The 18,993-nt window shown below is 45.0% G+C and overlaps 1 protein-coding gene across 1 annotated transcript; it reads left to right on the top strand.

Moving 5' to 3' along the window:
* Positions 1–15,872: 15,872 nt before the first annotated feature.
* LOC127658252 (taste receptor type 1 member 1-like) lies at positions 15,873–18,046 on the top strand (the record flags this gene model as incomplete). The annotated part of the gene is made up of 5 exons (XM_052147452.1): positions 15,873–15,944; positions 16,131–16,422; positions 16,596–17,336; positions 17,552–17,761; positions 17,847–18,046. Coding segments are annotated over exons 1-5 (1,460 nt in total), but the record flags the coding sequence as incomplete, so codon positions are not given.
* Between the last annotated feature and the right edge of the window lie 947 nt (positions 18,047–18,993).

Genomic DNA, 18,993 nt, shown 5'->3' with positions numbered 1-18,993 from the left:
GTATATGAGGCCCATGGTTATTATGCAGTTCTAAACGTATTCACACTGGTGGTGTAATGTGACACTTGTTGTGTGATTATTCAATTTTTTTGTCCAATATGCAAAATAACTTGAATTGATGCAGGATCAGGGTTAAACAAATGTAAAAAATGTAAAGTATATGTGGATAACTTTCCCCTCTGAAGGTCAGGTTCCCTGTTTCAATAGCTGTGGATTTTTTGAAACAATAAAATGTGTTGCTGTTATCACCCTTGTAGTATACTGTGTATTAGATCTGAAAAAAGTTTGAGTGCCTCAATTCCTCTGTTGAGCATCTTTTCAGCTTTCAGAGAGAGTGTTAACCAGGTGCGTAGCTAGACCATGGCTGACAGGGCTGAAGCCCCAGTATTGTTTTTTTAAATAGCCCCAAATGGGGTTTTTTTGTGATGCAAAAAAGAAAATAAAAGAACAAAAAAGTAAGGCTTAATGTTCATTACATCAGGGTACAAAAGCAACAATGCAATTCTGGCTTCAAATGTAAAATAATTCTGATCAGAGAGCCCACTTGTATTAACTGACAGATCGCATTTTGACTTTTACCTGTTGTTTGTGCTCAAGTTTATCAGACGTTACATACGCCTTGTGTGGGAGCTTTCTATTTTCTCTCACATGGGGTGCAGCTTTTTTCTGTATCAGGGGCACTGAGGTTTTACTAACAATCCACACACCAAATAGGTTTTAATGCAAGCACCAGTCAACTTGTTCAGGATCACCCCTTCTTGCCAGGGATGTGCCGTCCATGTAAGCAAGGTAAGTAGTGCTTACCTAACAGAAGGGTGAAAAGAAAAATGACAAAATTAAATATTAAAATAGAACTGTTAATATAAACTACTGCAGCACAGACAATTATTAATTTATTTGCTTTGGTGCCACTCTCAGTTATAAGCACTTAATGTAATGCTTTCTCTAACTTAAATTTTAAGTTTACCACCCTTTCATTCATCATGGTATGTTCATTCAAAATGAATCACATCCGCTACTACAAATTGCCACGGTAAGCATGCTTATCAAAATGAGTAATCCAATCAGAAGGTCCTTCCTTCAGTCACACTGTCTTATAGGCTAGATTTTAGTTTTACTAACTAATGTGTTATTAAGCATTAAAATGGATATCTGCAGTGTAAGCATCCACGATCTATGCAGATTTGGAAAAGTTAATTTCAATAAAAAATGGAGAAAGAGAGGCTATCGAAACTTCAGCAAGTGGGCAACTTTTACAACAAAGTGACAGATATACTAGGTAATTGTTTCTGATTAGTCTGACGCTATAAAGTGGTGATCTGGCAATCATGTCCTTCTTGAGTTACGCTCTGTTTGTTGTATAGTTGTAATGTTAGGGCGCAGTGTCTGTATACTATGGGATGTAGTATAATATACTATTGGATGTAGTCTGACGTGTCTAAATTACATTTGTCTTGTCCATTCAGGTTAAGATTGCTGTCTCTGGTGGTCAGATTAGTTAACTGCTGCTGTCCATTCCAGTGGTTCTGAAGTGTGGGAAGAGTGGCGTGTGAGGCCTATGATGTTGAGACATGGCCTGCTAGTAACTGGCAATATTTTCTTTATCTTTTTGAAGTAGGTCAAAACAAACTTTTCTGGCACTATGGTTTATTGTATGATTTAATAGACATAAACATGCTTGGCTCTATATATGACAATCTTTTATTTGTGTGATATGAACAATATTACTGTCCTGAATTTAAAACAGTTTGGTCATGCAGTTCGCCAATGTAACATAATTGTTTCCATTGATTGGTGGGTTCTAGGGCAACAATTTAAGTCAGTAACATTTACGGGACATTACACTCAGCTGTATAATGTGTTTTGGGCACAGTGTTTAATAATGTGTATTAAAAAGCTTTGATGCTTGCCCAGTCTCAAAGATCATGGCACATGCCTGCTACTCGCTCCCTAAGACGGACTTTCCCGAGTTTAAATCAGCTAGCGCATTTAAGAATGACCATAATCAAATTAGCAGCACTGAATGGCGAACCAACCAGAATTTACTTAGCATTAGTCGATCAGAATGAAGAAGTTATGTCAGTAACAATTAACAAGTATAACAATTTTCTATTGAACTCGATATCGGTTCTTAAATCCTAAAATCTATTAGAGTAGCACACGCACATGCAACAAAATTCTGAGCTATATCAATACCATCAAAACTGGTATCCGGAGCTTGATAGGCATTTGTGTGGTATAATGAAGCCTTGTTTTCACGTGAATGTGGCTTATGCGCACTCTTGCCATTTACTAGTCATATCGAACATTAGCCTACATTTGGCATTACCAGGACTATCAAATATCAGGACACTTAGCATTATTATACATTATATTAAAGGGCACCTATTATGGAATTTTTAAAATTACCTTTCATGTAGTGTGTAACATAGATTTAAGTGAACAAAAACATCCTGCAAAGTTTTATATATGAAAGTTCACCGTAAAAAAAGTTATTGTCTCTCAAAAGTAGGAGTCGACTCTGAGTCAATGTAATGAATCGTTTTTCCAACGAGTCATTTTCCTTTTCGTTGTGACGTCAAGACGAAAAATTATCAAATTGGCCGCGCCCACTCACTGAAAATGATGTTTTCAAGTTTTCCCTGGTGTCTGCTGAAAACTTGAAAACATCATGTCGACAACAAGACGCTGTGTTCTGAAGTGCATATCAAAAGCGACCTTTTTTCACTGCCCAGGGACGAGCATGTGAAGAATCAGTGGCTAGAGTTTATATTTACAACTATACCACACAAGTATAGCCCGAACCTTGTGCTGTGTTCGCGTCATTTTAATGACGATTGCTTTACGAACATGAATGCTTTCAAGTGTGGATTCGCGCAGGAAGGTTCAGTACCAAGTTTATTTGGATCAGCTTCCTCCTCCGAATCACAACCTGTAAGTATTATTAATAATTGTTGCTTTTATGTGTTTTTTAGCATGCTTAATAAGCATTTGTGTGTGTTGTGTAAGTTACGCTCAGCTCAGCTTCTAGGTCTCTAATGTCAATTTTTTTTAAATATGTGAAATGTTTGTTGATGTTATTGGAGTTGTCATAAAGAATAGAGCAATAACTTGTGTAATGCAGTGCTTTATCAATATGTATATGCGTTGGGCTAACGTAAACAATAACTGATTGGGTGTTTACCACCGAACTTTGGGCTATGATCGCTAACATATATCAACTCAAATTCCTTCTCTGATTTAAATTTTTTACTACAAAGCGGTGATGGGCGTTCCGTTTCCGACAATCTCTGCACAGAGTATGATCGCTAACATAAATCAACTCAAATTCCTTCTCTGATTTAGATTTTTTTACTACAAAGCGGTGATGGGCGTTCCGTTTCCGACAATCTCTGCACAGAGTATACCAATCACAACTGACTGGGTCATCTGACCAATCGCCGCAGATTAGCATCACGCAAAGGAGGGGTTTGGAAAAATGAGTCGTTGAACGAATCATTTGGGAGTCGGTGAGCAAATCAGGTAAACATAAATGCATATTATAAGACAACAAAAGTGTTTTTTGTCATTGCATGCATGTAAAACTGTTGTTGGGGACTCCCAAAACAATATTAGGAACATTTTAAATGCATAATAGGTGCCCTTTAAGCATATGGTACAATACCGATTCACTCTCACCCTGAAAAGTCTCATTGCTGCTCATTGTATTACATGTGCTTACATGATAAAGACATATACAAAAACACTTTAAAAACTGGCATATTTGGATATCTGACTGAGACATTAGTGTGACATCAATGTGCTGCACAATTGGTTACATTGAAAGTGAAACTGAGCACATGCATTCTGTCAATGCACCTTAAGCAGTAACCGGTCCATAATAAACTATATGCTTATTATGATCTTCTTTGAAGTGTTTAAAAAATGCTCTCTTGTACTGGACAACTTGGGTCTTGTTTTTTCCGCTTCAGCTCGTATATTTTGTTTTTCAAATGGGTTTCGTCATGCAATATATTTTTAACTGGGCTGTAAAGTGACAGCACTGATGGAGCTTCTCCTTGTTTGCCGCATAGGCCTATATCCAACTAGTTTTTTACCATCTGATACCATCTCTGTACCATTAGTTGTTGCAGCCCTAAAGTACTTAACTGCTTAAAATCACTAAAATCTAGTGACGCCCCCGGTGTTATCTTTTTTAAACAAATTTTAATAAAACAAAAATTTTATATATTTTTAAGTCCAATGTAATGCAATTAGTACCTGAGGTCCTTTAAAGGTGTTTTGTGAATGATAGCACTAAAAGTAAATTTCAACTACTCTCTTTGTTTGCTTGTTTCTCTGATTGGGTTCATATTTATTGTAAATTAAAGCAGGATGGTTTAAGTCATCTTAAAGTAAATAATGAGCTAGATCATACATAAGCACAAATACTATATGACACTAAATAAATAAATACATAAAAATAAAACTTGTCCTTTTACACAAAGGGCCCTATTTTAAGAGTTTTATGTCATAGTGCAAAGTTAGTGGTCATGGCAAAGATGTTTTGGTATTTTCATGCAAGCATGTACTAAGTCAAGGCGCAATTGGGTTTGGCAAAGTCATGTGTGCATTTGCTAATGCTGGGTCAAGTGCAATTTGATTCTGAGGTTCTTCTCTGGTTATTGTAGCATCTGTGTCCTATTATATAGTTAATTCCCTCAAGCACCAGCAATATAAACAAAGTGTTATGGTCCCTTGTTGTCTGCCCCGGGTTTCGTGTTAATATCCCTTGTCGTCTGCACCGTGTTTCATGTTTCGATCCCTTGTTGTCTGCCCCAGGTTTTCCGTTTCACCCATCACGTTCCATGTCACGTTTTCCCTGTTGTCCGCCCCGAGTCTCACTGTCCTTGTGTAAACTACACTTCCCGTCTTTCCCGGCCCTTCTCTGCGTTATTGTCCGCACCTGTCTGTTGTTTTGACATTACCGTGTCTCTTTATTTAAACCTGCTGCTTCCCCTTCCCTTTGTCGTTCGTTGGCGTTTTCATGTCGATGTCTGACGTTCCATGTCACGCTCTTGTCTGGTTTTACTCTCGCTGCTCATGTTCCCTGTCAGTCTGTCCGCTCCCTCGTGGTTACCCTGTTGCCTGTCTGTTCCGTCCAAGGTTACCCTGTTGTTCTCCGCACTCTGTATCCTCCAGTATTTGGTTTGCCTTTTCCCATCGTGGATTTTTGATTTGTTCCCGTGTTTGGTTTCTTTTGTGTCATGTCAATAAAAGCCGCACTTGGATCCACACCCCCGTCTGCCTTCTCCTGTTTACACACATCATAATAGAACGAACAACCCACAATGGATCCAGCGGTCCAGCAGGCCAACTACCAGCTGCTTGGTTTGAAGCAAGGGGACCGACCAGTTGAAGACCACATCCGGGACTTCCTGGAGCTGGCACACTTTTCGGACTTCCCGGAGTCAGCCCTGGTGGTTTTCTTCAGGGGCAATTTGAACGTGTCGCTGAAGGAGCGGTTGCCACCGGCGACACACGGCTGGACTTTGCAGGAGATGGTGGTAGAGACTCTGCTGGTCAGCGGCTCGCCACTCACTGTGGGCGTGGCAGAGGAGGACCCTACCTCACCTCCCGCGGTGGCGACCTTCCACTCGCCCATGGCTCTTCCCATCACGCCTGCCCCACCAGTCAGCGAACAAACCCCCACACCAGTCGATTCCCTTGAGCCTGCACGGTCCACTTCATCTGCCCAGAGGAGGAAGAGAAGACGGGCTTCCGCCTCCCGGTCCACACCTGCCAAGGTCTGCGAGCCAGAGCCCACGCCTGCCCCGGTCTGCGAGCCAGAGCCCTCGTCAGCCACTGTCGGCGAGCCTGAGCCCTCGTCAGCCACGGTCAGCGAGCCTGAGCCCTCATCAGCCACCGTCAGCGAGCTTGAGCCCTCGTCAGCCATGGTCAGCGAGCCTGAGCCCTCGTCAGCCACGGTCAACGAGCCTGAGCCCTCGTCAGCCCCGGTCAACCAGTCAGAGCCATTAGCCCTCGATGTCGGTGAGCCAGCGCCTGTCGCCTCAGCCTTCAGTGAGCCAGCGCCTGTCGCCACCGCCAGCATTGAGCCAGCACCTGTCGCCACCGCCAGCAGTGAGCCAGCTCCTGAAGCCTCGACCGTCCCTGAGCCGGCGCCTGTTGCCTCGGCCGTCCCCGAGCCGGCGCCTGTGGCCTCGACCGTCCCCGAGCCGGCGCCTGTTGCCTCGGCCGTCCCCGAGCCGGCGCCTGTGGCCTCGGCCATCCCCGAGCCGGCGCAGTGGTCTTGACCGTCCAAGAGCCAGTGCCAGAAGCCATGACTGTCCAAGAGCCAGTGCCAGTAGCCATGACCGTCCAAGAGTCAGCGCCTCTCGAGCCTCCCAGGGCTCCGCCTCCCAAGCCTCCCAGGGCTCCGCCTCTCCAGTCTCTCAAGTCTTTCAGGGCTCCTCCTCCCGAGCCTCCCAGGGCTCCGCCTCTCAAGTCTCTCGAGACTTCCAGGGCTCCGCCTCTCGAGTCTTCCAGGGCTCCTCCTCTCGAGCCTCCCAGGGCTCTGCCTCTCAAGTCTCTCGAGCCTCCCGAGCCTTCCAGTGCTCCGCCTTCCGAGCCTCCCAGGGCTCTGCCTCTCAAGTCTCTCGAGCCTCCCGAGCCTTCCAGGGCTCCGCCTTCCGAGCCTCCCAGGGCTCCGCCTCTCAAGTCTCTCGAGCCTTCCAGGGCTCCACCTCCCAGGGCTCCGCCTCTCAAGTTTCTCGAGCCTTCCAGGGCTCTGCCTCTTGAGCCACCCGGGGCTCCTCCTCTCAAGTCTCTTGAGCCTTCCAGGGCTCCGCCTCTCGAGCCTTCCTGGGCTCCGCCTCTCGAGCCACCCAGGGCTCCTCCTCTCAAGTCTCTTGAGCCCTCCAGGGCTCAGCCTCTCGAGCCACTCGAGCCACCTAGGGCGCCGCCTCTCAAGTCTCTCGAGTCTCTTGAGCCCTCCAGGGCTCAGCCTCTCGAGCCACTCGAGCCACCCAGGGCGCCGCCTCTCAAGTCTCTCGAGCCTCTTGAGCCACCCATGGCTCCGCCCCCCGAGCCTCCTACGGCTCTGCCCCCAGAGCCTCCTACGGCTCCGCCCCAGAGCCTCCTAAGGCTCCGCCTCCTGAGCCTCCTACGGCTCTGCTCCCAGAGACTCCAGAGCCTTGTAGGGCTCCGCCTCTAGAGCCTCCTACGGCTCCGCCTCTAGAGCATCCTACGGTGCCCCCTCCCTCGGCTCTGCCTTCAGAGCCTTCCAGGTCTCCGCCTCTGAAACCTCCTATGGCGCCACCTCCCTCGGCTCCGCCTCCAGAGCCTTCCAGGTCTCCGCCTCTAAAGCCTCCTACGGTGCCACCTTCCTCGGCCCCGCCTCCTGAGCCTTCCTCAGCCCAGCCTCCAGAACCCCCCTCAGCTGAGCCTCCTGAGGACCCCTCGGCTGAGCCTCTTGAGCCTCCCTCGGCTCCGCCTCCTGAACCCCCCTCGGCTCCGCCTCCCTCGGCCCTCTCGGCTGTGCCTCCTGGGCCTCCCTCGGCTCTGTTTCCTGAGCCTCCCTCTGCTCCACTTTCAGAGCCTTCTACGCCATCGCCTCCCTCGGCTCCGCCTCCTGAACCCCCCTCGGCTGAGCCTCTGGAGTTTCCTTCGGCTCTGCCTCCTGGGCCTCCCACGGCCCTGCCTACACCTCCTTCGGCACCGCCTCCCAAGTCTTCTACGGCTCCGCCTTGAAGTCCTCCTTGGCTCCGCCTCCCACGGCTCCGCCAGCCTCTGTCCTGTGCCCATCTCCCAGGTCTCCTGAACCGACCCTTGCCCTGTGGCCAGCTCCCGGGCCACCCATATATTTCCCTGTCCCATGGTCAACTCCCAGACCTCCTGACCCGGTGCCTGCCTTGTGGCCGCCTCCCGGGCCTCCTGAACCTGTCCCTGCCCGGTTGACGCCCCCCAGGCCACCTGACCCAGTCCCCTTCACACACCCCCATAGACTGCTTGCCTGCCCTCTCGGCCTCCGTGGTCTTCCTGTCTACCCTCTCGGTCTCCCTGGTCTACCAGTCTGCCCTTTGTGCCCCCGTGGACTGCCTAATTGCCCCCGTGGACTGTCTCATTGCCCTCTGTGCCCCTTGTTTCCCCGTTCGTCTGTCTGTTTCCCCCCGGGTCTACCCCCTCACTCCTTGGTCCTTTGTTTGATTTTGTTATTTTTGTCTTTTTGTTTAGGACCGTCTGGAATCCGGTCCTTTTGAGGGGGGGTTATGTTACGGTCCCTTGTTGTCTGCCCCGGGTTTCGTGTTAATATCCCTTGTCGTCTGCCCCGGGTTTTCCATTTCACCCTTCACCGATCACGTTCCATGTCACATTTTCCCTGTTGTCCGCCCCGAGTCTCACTGTCCTTGTGTAAACTACACTTCCCGTCTTTCCCGGCCCTTCTCTGCGCTATTGTCCGCACCTGTCTGTTGTTTTGTCATTACCGTGTCTCTTTATTTAAACCCGCTGCTTCCCCTTCCCTTTGTCGTTCGTTGGCGTTTTCATGTCAATGTCTGATGTTCCATGTCACGCTCTTGTCTGGTTTCACTCTCGCTGCTCGTGTTCCCTGTCAGTCTGTCCGCTCCCTCGTGGTTACCCTGTTGCCTGTCTGTTCCGTCCAAGGTTACCCTGTTGTTCTCTGCCCTCTGTATCCTCCAGTATTTGGTTTGCCTTTTCCCATTCTGGATTTTTGGTTTGTTCCCGTGTTTGGTTTCTTTTGTGTCGTGTCAATACAAGCCGCACTTGGATCCACACCCCCATCTGCCTTCTCCTGTTTACACACATCATAACACAAAGAAAATAATTCTAATTCATAAGAGGTTGGTAGTGTAAATGGACAGTATGCAATGAATTAGAAGAAAATAAACTTCTTAAATTATTGAATGTGACACGTTCCTTTTAAACACATGGAAAATATGGTTCAAGATATGGATGTAGGCTCCGTTAAATTATAGAAAGTGTAAGTATTATAAATAATTTTCATCTACTGACACATAAATCATGGCTAGTATTAACAGGGATTGTATCGTTATGCACTTCACTTCTACTGGTAGATGTTGATTTAGAAACCTTTGATTAATTTATTGAAATGAAAAAATTAAACCAAAAATATTTTAAAATTGAAATTACACTTATAATACTCAAAATATAATCACAATAACAAAGTTTTTAAAAAATCATACCAAATCCAAACATTTTACTCTGTCCAGCATAATTGAGTGAATTGGAGTGGTGGTGGCGTAGTGGACTAAAGCCCATAACTGGCAATCAGAAGGTCGCTGGTTCGATCCCCACAGCCACCACCATTGTGTCCTTGAGCAAGTCACTTAATCCAGGTTGCTCCAGGGGGATTGTTCCTTTAATAAGTGCACTGTAAATTGCTTTGGATAAAAGCGTCTGCCAAATGCATAAATGTAAATGTAATGTAATCCACCGGCTAAAAATCACTGTCAATAGGTGGAAAAAATTCCAAAACAAATTAGATCTTCAATACAATTGTAACAATAATAATCATTTGTTTCATAAAACGGCTATTTCAGGCACATAATTTGATGTTCCACTATATTTTTAGAGTTTGGACATGGACTTTATTACCACCTGCTGGTGGAGTCTCCAAACTGCAAATGTAGGAATGTCTCGGGTTACTTAACTGTAATCCCTGTTTCCTGATTAAAGCGGAACGAGACTTAGCACTTTGGGAACAACTTTAGGTGTGACCAGCTGTGACTATGTGTGCAACACTTCAATGAAATTGACCAGAATTTATAGCCTCTGCTGGTGACATCATTGGATGCACCTGTAGCAGGGCTATAAATAGATGTGTCACAGGTGCATCGTCAGGTTTTTCGTCTGAAGAGCAGTCTTGGGGCATCCCAGTGTGGCAGTGAAGCGCAGCATCTCATTCCGCTTTTATCAGGGAACAGGGGTTACAGTTAAGTAACCTGAGATGTTCCCTGTCAGAAAGCTACACTTTGATGCTGCGCTGACTTAGCGCTTTGGGAACGAGAATACCCACGCTGCCGCACTGTGGATGTCCAGACCTCTTACGGTTGTGTAGCGTGCTCAAAAGAGCACAAGAGGTCTCAGACATGAGCTTGTGATGTTCACTCAAGGACATAAGAGCCCGGAGATGCATGAACATTCAAACTTTAAAATCTTATGGATGTGTGCGGAGAGGACCAGCCTGCCGCATCACAAACATGCTGCAGAGGGACACCTCTAGCCACGGCTTTAGAGGAGGCGACCCCTCTGGTAGAGTGAGCCCTGATACATACTGGTGAAGCTTGACCGCACACCTCGTAGGCCAGGGCAATAGCGTCTCTCACCCAATGCGAAATAGTCTGCTTGGTGACGGCTGCCCCCCTGTTGCGTCGCCCATGGCAAACGAATAGTTGCCCTGATTACGCCACTGGCTAGTGCAGTGGACATAAGTCTGAAGGGCACAGACTGGACAAAGTGAAGTCTTTCCTGTTCCACCTTTTTAAACGCCGGGGAGCAGAAGGATTCGAGAGTGACCAGATGTACAGTCGAGAAAGGAACCATAGGCAGGTAGTCAGGATGAGGGTGCAAAATTGCTTTAGCCATCCCTGGAGCAAACTCTAAGCAGGCTGGCAAGACAGACAGAGCCTGTAGATCCCCAATTTTTTAGAGAAGTAATTGCCATAAGAAAAAAACATCTTGAGAGTCAGAAGTTTATCAGACACTGACTCTAGAGGTTCTATGGGGGTCTCAACCAGACCCTCAAGGACTATTGCTAAGTCCCATGAAGGGATCCTGGTCCTAGCAGGAGGTCTCAGTTGTATGGCTCCACGAATGAAGGGGGAAAACATACAGGCGCATTCTGGGCCATGTATGTGCCATCGCGTCCAGAGGGGACATTGCGCTGTCTGTTGGGAGGCGAAGGGGTCAAATTCTGCTCTTGTAAAATCTCAACCGGATTTGTTCCACTACCTCGGGGTGGAGTTTCCACTCTGGACAGTAAATCTGCTCCCATTCAGGCATCCAGGGATATAAGCTGTTCTGATTAACAGGAGCTTGCCCTGGGACCAAAGGAGAATCTGCCGTGCCAGTCTGTTCAGCAGGCGTGAACGTAGACCTCCTTGATGGTTTATGTAAGAGAGTTCCGCTGTGTTGTCCACCCGCACCAAGACATCTGGAGGAAGTATTTCAGGGCCAGAAATACAGCCATCAACTCGAGACAGTTAATGTGACAATCGAGCTGATGACCCTCCCATTCCCCTTGAGCTGGACAACCACTTAATTCCGCTACCCAGCCCATCAGGGAGGCGTCTGTCTTTAGCGATGGCAAGACGCCCCTAGAGTGGGACCCAAAGTGAGGAACCTGGGTCTGAACCACATAGAAAGGGCACGTAGCACGTGGTGCCCAGATAGGTAATTCCCTTATCAGCCTGGGGGATTGGCCCTTGGATGAAATCCCCTGGCTTTGAGCCACAACTGAAATGGTCTCATGTGCAGAAGGCCCAAAGGGATCACCGAGGACGCAGATGCCATGAGACCTAGTATTCGTTGGTACTGATGAACAGTGCAACCTTGGCCTAGCCTGACTTTGCTCAGGGTGTTCTGAATGGACACGATTCGAGCGGGAGACAATTGTGCCCGCATCGTGATCGAATTCCATACAACGCCCAGATAGGTAATTCCCTGAGTGGGAGAGAGAACGCTCTTTTTGACGTTGAGTCTCAGATTTAGAATGCAGATGCCCCAGCGTCGCAAAGGAGCCATTGCTGCATCCATGCATTCCATGAATGTGTGGGTTGTTAAGGCTAGACCGAATGGAAGAACCCGATATTGGAAAGCTTCGCCCCCGAAAGTGAACCTCAGGAACTTCCTATGTTGTGGCAGACTTTCTATATGAAAGTACGCATCCATGAGATCGATCGTGACCAACCAATCGCGATGTTGGATTTGAGACACGGCCGTCTAAAATCAGACGCAACCCCCCCATCCTTCTTGGGAACCAGGAAGTATCTGCTGTAGTAACCTGACTCTCTGGAAGGGGCCCATTTGACCAAGAGATTTTGCAGTTCTTCCCACAGTAGACATGCTTGCTCCAGTTTAACGGTAGTGGGAACCACGCCGTTGAACCACGGAGGATGGCGAACGAATTCAATTCTGTAGCCTTTTTCTACTGTTCTTAGGACCCACAGAGAAACACCTGGCAGTAGTTTCCAAGCTGCCAGGTTCTCTGAGACAGGTATCGATTCTGACACTTCCTGTTGAGTGTCCCGTGTCCTGGACTATGGTAGGAAGCAACGGAACACGCAACATTTAGCTGGAAACCGCTAACTCCCGAAATGTGGGAATGGAGCGGTTTCGTGGGAGTATCAAAACCGTCAGGGTTATTTAGAAATAACTGTCCTGAGGTCTTGCTTTGGGGGGCTGCTGAGGGCAACGAACTGGCCCCTAGTCTTTATGAGGGGGAGCACGATTCGCCACTGGGTGGCCGATGGCCCCTCCCCCTGAGTGCGGGGAGGAAGGAATTGCCCGAAGGCTTCCTTGTGGCTTTTTGCCTCCTGGAACCTGGTGATAACTACATTCATAGCGTCACCAAATAAGCCAGAAGGTGAAACCGGGGCATCAAGAAGAAAAATTTTGTCCTTATCTCTGATGCCCGACAGGTTGAGCTATAAGTGTCTCTCAGTGCTGACTAAAGCAGACATAGACTGGCCAATGGCGTGAGCCGTCTCCTTGGTCGCGCGGAGAGACAGATCCGTGGCTCGACGAAGCACAGAGAAAGCCTCTTCGTCGACCGTGTTGCCCGCACTAAGGTCCTTCAACAGATCAGCCTGGTACGCCTGTAACACTGCCATAGTGTGCAGGGCAGCACCAGACTGACCTGCTGCCTGATAAGCCTTCCCCACAAGCGTGGATGTGGTCCTGCATGGCTTTGTGGGGAGAGTGGGTCTCTTTTGCGATGATGCCGAGCCAGGCGAGAGATAACCCGCAAGTGTCTCTTCTACCGGTGGCATCACCGAATAACCCTGTGTCTCAGCACTCACAATAGACGAATATGTTGACGTCGAGGGCATGAAGACACAGGAAGTATAAGGATACCCTCATGAACGAGAAAGCTCGTCATGGAAGTCATCAAAGAAAGGAAGGGACTGATAGCATTCCCCTTCTTTTTTTTTAGCCACCAGACAGAAATCTGTCTTCTAGTTTGGGGCGTTTGGGGGTCTCTTTTTCATGTGGCCAGTCTAACTATAGCCTGGTCACAGCCCGAGTAACCAGCTCGAGTAATTCCAGCCGCTTTATTATTGTGCGTGGAATGTTCAGAGATGGGTGCTCAAAGTCCGCAGACTCAAGAGATTCAGCGTCCCCATCATGAACCAAAGAGGCGGCGAAGCGTGCTTCAGGCTCACGAGAAGGATCAGCTGGATCTGGGAAGAGAGCGAGCGATTGTGCCAATTGTGCTTTGTGCTACATACAACACACCACCAGTTTGCATGCATTCACCCACATATAGTGCAAATACTCCCACCCACACCAACTTGCACTTTGCGCTGGCATGAAAATTGCACTTTTTTAGCGCTCTCACGAGAATCGGATAAGATTTTACACACAGTCGTAGCGCTGCGCTTTGCACACTCAAGAAAATCGAGCCATAAATGTCTACTGCTTTAGAGACTGTCCTTCATTCTAGCAAAAAAAATTAACTTTTGCCCTTTGGTTGCTCTTGGACAAATTTAACATAATACTCAATGATCAACCATTATATACAGTACAATATAAAAGATGCAAAACACTTTCAAAATGAATGATATTTTAGAATATATTTGTCTTGCATTTTTAACAGAAGCTGCATGTTGTCACATCTGTTCATCATCATTCTCAACTGCCTTCCATTCCCTCATTAGTTTTCTGTGTATACTGTAAATAACCTCTAGTTTTGTTCATCATTGGTCAGTCCTTGAATTGTTGTGTTGAATTAAGTTTTGATGTTAAAATGTATTGTTTGTTTCCACTCCAGTGTTTGTTTCCACTCCAACAATTATAATTAAAAGATTTAAAGATTCCAATCCTGCATCTCCTCTCTTCCTCTTCCACTCCTAGACACCAACATTACAGAAGGACTGACCCAACAAAGAATATGGATATACTTACCTGCTCTTCCAAGCGTCTTCCTCTACTCCAGCGATCCCTCTTATCCTCCTCTCCTACAAAGCCTCTCCTTGATGTGCACATGACTGAGCATGGAGCCAACAGTATTATTCTTGGAGCTGTTCAGACAGGATCTTCCCCTCTTGGAATACACAACCAAGTTGCTTACCCTCGCTGCTTCGACATCAATCCCGAACATAAACCTCATGCCCAATTATGGAATGGGATTAAACTTCCACAGACCCACAGCACTTCCGGATTACTCTGAATATGCATATCCCTTCACTTGCATCAGGTTTTATACAGAATTTCACTTCTTCCATGGCCCCTGTTGCCGCGACTTCCACACCCCCTATCTCCAAGGGAAATCCTCTCCATTCAATTTCCCTAAAAAACTTTTTTTGGGGGGGCTCATCCTCTTCATGTTCCGGTGGTCGATTCCCTACCATAGTCAGCGGTAGCGACCACAGAAGTTGAATTTTCCCTTTATGCTGTGTATTATGGCAGGAACCCTGGGCTACAATCTTTGCCCATACCTGCCACTGTTAATGAGCCAGTGCCCAAGCCTGCCATGGTTAACGAGCCAGTGCCCATGCCTGCCACGGCTAATGAGCCAGAGCCAGTGCCTGCAGCCTCGACCGTCTCAGAGCCAATGCCTGTAGCCTTGACCGTCCCTGTATCTATGCTCCCTGCTGGTCGGAAGAGCAGGAGAAGGAAAAGTACTCCTCTTTCTCAGTCTCTGCCCATGCTCATGACCACAGAGGTCGTTTCTCAGTCTCTGCCAATGCTCAGGACCACGGAAGTCATTCCCCAGCCTCTGCCCATGGTCACGACCACAGAGGTCATTCCCCAGTCACCCTACCCTCATCATTCCATTCCCTCATTAGTTTTCTGTGTATAAATACACTCTAGTTTTATTCATCATTGGTCAGTCCTTGAAGTGTTGCGCTGTGTTTATGAAGTGTTACGTTGAGTTAAGTTTTGATGTTACGATTTATTGTTTGTTTCCACTCCAACGATAATAATTAAAAGATTTAAAGATTCCACTCCTGCGTCTCCTCTCTTCCTCTTTCACTCCGAGACACCAACATTACACATGTAATCTCTATAGTATGCACACATCTAAAGTAGGAAACCTTTAAGAGTGATTATTCTAATGCAAATATAAAATCTGAAAGTTCAGATGGCTGTAGTTAAACAGTTTATTTCATGACAGCTTAATTTTGCTAACTTTTTTTGGATGAGAAGATATTGGTAATCAGGATAAACATGTTCTATACTATAGACTGACTCTTCTAAATTTGGTAACAAATAACACAATTGGATTATATCAATGTATAATTTGAATGAGTAATGAGGTAAATAAGTGCTGCTAAATTCCACTGTCCAAATGCAAGTTAAAGTGTCTTTTTCCATTTTCTGTTGTTTGTGGTGTGGTGTAATGCTCTACTTAACTGACTGACATATGGTTTGTGATTTTATAGTTATGGACATTTGTAATAGTGAAAATAGTGGTTTAAGCAAATTGAAATGTGTTTTAAACAAATTAAAGTGAAGTATATGAGCCTGAATTCTCTCAAATGAACGGAAAATCAATTTTTCACTACTAATGGTCCAACTGAAATCATGCTTCTGAGTAGCATTTACACTTTCCTTTTGTGCTTTATTGTTTGTTTACTCAAGGTTTCTTCCTCATCATCTGAGTTCAGCTTGGAGGGAGATTATTTATTGGGTGGTCTTTTTGCTTCACATGAAGTGGATCATGCTACACCCCTGTCCACCCCAGGGATGATTGAATGTTCCAGGTAAGCAAAGACCTTTTTCTTTTTCATCTGCCTTCAACTAAATTCTTATCACACTCTGAGTCTATGGGTTTTGCAAGGCAGTGTTGTATATTAAACCAGCATTTCCTCAATGCTTAATGTTGTGCATTCTCGTGTTTCTAAACTGAAATGTCTGTGCAATTAATCTTCTGTACTCATGTTTTCTAGGCACACATTCTCAGTATCTGGCTATCAGATGTTCCAAGTGATGAGGTTTGCTGTTGAGGAGATTAATAACTCCACCACCCTCCTGCCTAGTGTTTCTCTAGGCTATGAGATTTTTGACCATTGTTCTGCAACAAAGAATTTCCCGGCAGTTTTCAGTTTTATCGCAGAGAATGGATCAATAAAACCTAAAGAAATGCACAACAACCATCAGCCTAAAGTAATTGCTTCAATAGGACCATATGCAAGCTCAATGACGATTGCACCGTTGTTCACAGTTGATCTTATACCAATGGTAAATTTATCTTTATACCATTTACATAAAGAAATACACATAATTCATACACTGTATTCAGGACCATCAGACTGTACAGTACCATATTATAGTTGTGGATAAATACAGGTATATACAGTATATACAACTTTAACAAATGACTTGTGAACATTTTGTTTTATTCTTTTCCAAAGGTGAATTATGGAGCTTCCAGCTATGCATTAAGTAATAAACTTCAGTATCCCTCTTTTATAAGAACAATCCCCAGCAACAAAGACCTGATACAGATGATTATTCACATCATTAAGTGGTTTGGATGGAACTGGGTTGCCTTTCTTGGTGGTCAAGACGATTACAGTGAGGACGGCCTGAGACAGTTTAACAAGTATATTAGCAATACTGGCATTTGTTTGGCCTATCAAGAGGCTCTTAGCCTAGAGGCAAACTACAGTCTAGCACTTAAAAAAATTGATTTGCTCAAAATCAATGTCATTGTGATTTTCGCTGTGCCACAAGTTGCAAAAAACATAATTAAAGCAGCAATAGCAAACAACATCCGAAACAAAGTTTGGATTGCAGGTGAAACATGGTCTATGGATCAACAGCTTCCAAGAGAGTCAGGAATAGACAAAATCGGTACAGTTATTGGCATTACAGAGAGATTACAGACATTGCCCGGATTTGATGAATTCATCTATAAAGTCAAAGGAGCATCGGATATACACAATAATTATAGCATTGAAGTCCAGAGTTATACCTGTAATCAAGCTTGTGAAAGCTGCACACCATTGACAGCACAGGAGATTATAAATGAAAATCCCACATTCTCCTTTGGCATCTATGCTGCCATATATACCATAGCTCATGGATTACATAAAGCTCTTCAGTGCGAAATGAGCGAATGCCACAAAAACACAACAGTTAGGCCATACATGGTGAGTGAATGCATTTGAATGTGCATGAAAAGATTCAATATCAAGTAATGTTCATTAACTAATACATAATTAATATAAATTGTTATTATTATTATTACAGTATTATTTAAATATCATTTAACATTTATTAATAAATTGCATAAATTAATATGAATTATGTACATTTCTATTAGAAATTAAATAAAAAAATTTAAAATCTTCACATTATACAACAGCTTCTGGAAAAAATGAAGAAAGTGGATTTTCCACTCAATGGTCGTCAGGTAAAATATGATGATAATGGTGATCCAACTGTCAATTATGCAGTCATTCTCTGGCATACTGAAAGAAATCCTCCATGGTTTGAGATGGTGGGCACATATGATACATATCCAGAAATTACCTTTACCATCAACAGCTCTCTCTTGCCCTGGCATAACAATTCTGTAAGTTGTCTTTCTTGGTGAGCCTTTATCTAAACATTTAGCTATCCCAATTACCTTTAACAACACATTTTCCTATTTCATAAAGGTTCCTTTATCAAATTGCTCTGCTGAGTGTAAGGAGGGATTTTCAAAGGTACCCGAAGGATTCCATGATTGCTGTTTTCGGTGTGAAAAATGCCCAAGAAACAGCTATGTGAATTATTCTCGTAAGTATGTAGTGCACTTTTCAATGACACCTTGGTATTTCAGACTTTTCAGTCCATACTACCACCTCAAAACTTTACTGTCAGGGCATTCTCATAAGGGAAACACTACTGTAGCGATTTTTGCATGCACCATGAAAACATCACTGTAGAGAGTATCAGTTTTCTGACCACTGCTTGCATCACTTTGCTTAAAAAAACAATACATTACTGTCAACTAAAGCCTTTATCATCCAAATAACAAAAGACACTGCATCTATGTGGACTTCCACAGTCAACTCAGGATGGGCTTCAAAGACACTTAATAATTAATTTTACAGTTGAATCAATATCCTTGTTTTAACATTGCCCAACAAATATCTACCAATTTTACTAAATTAATAAATGACTTCTATTACACATAGCTAACTGATATTGGCATTATATTCATGCCGTTTAGCTAGAGTGGAAATGGCTCCCCCAGCTGAGCCTGGTAAGAGATTATTTTATTTATTGAAATAACAACCTCCATCATATGAGAAGGCATAACGGTCCCCTAGCGTGTTACAATAAATCACCGATACCACAGAAATGAATGGGAAGAGACATAAACTGACCCGTCACAAAATTGTCTATCTTCTCTTATAAAAAAAAAAACATATCTCCACACATCATTCATTTCAAATGGATAGTTTAGTGTAAAACACGTTGAAGATTAGTGGACAGGCTGTCAGGATCCTGCCACATTTATTGGTCTTGTTTATAGTTTTTTGTGGCTGGATTCTGACACTCAAGTTGTGTTTCTCTTGTTGTGTATGTGCACATGGCTATGTTGTTACTGGTTTTTTTTCATTGTCATGTGCTCTCATGTCAGTTCTGTTGTGTGTGTGTGTGTGCGTATGTGAGCATGTCTTTGCTATTTGTTTTTCATTGCCACTCCTTTCCATGCTGTCTTGAGTGATAACCCCTCCCCCTTGTTTGCCGTGTTATCGGTTCATCAATTACACCTGCCTTTCTTTGTTACCCTCCTTGTTTGCTTCCCTAGGCCTG

Source organism: Xyrauchen texanus, chromosome 17, assembly GCF_025860055.1.
Source record: "Xyrauchen texanus isolate HMW12.3.18 chromosome 17, RBS_HiC_50CHRs, whole genome shotgun sequence".
Lineage (NCBI taxonomy): Eukaryota > Metazoa > Chordata > Actinopteri > Cypriniformes > Catostomidae > Xyrauchen > Xyrauchen texanus.
The sequence above is the reverse complement of the archived record's forward strand: the minus strand, read 5'-3'. Positions and strand labels throughout refer to the sequence as shown.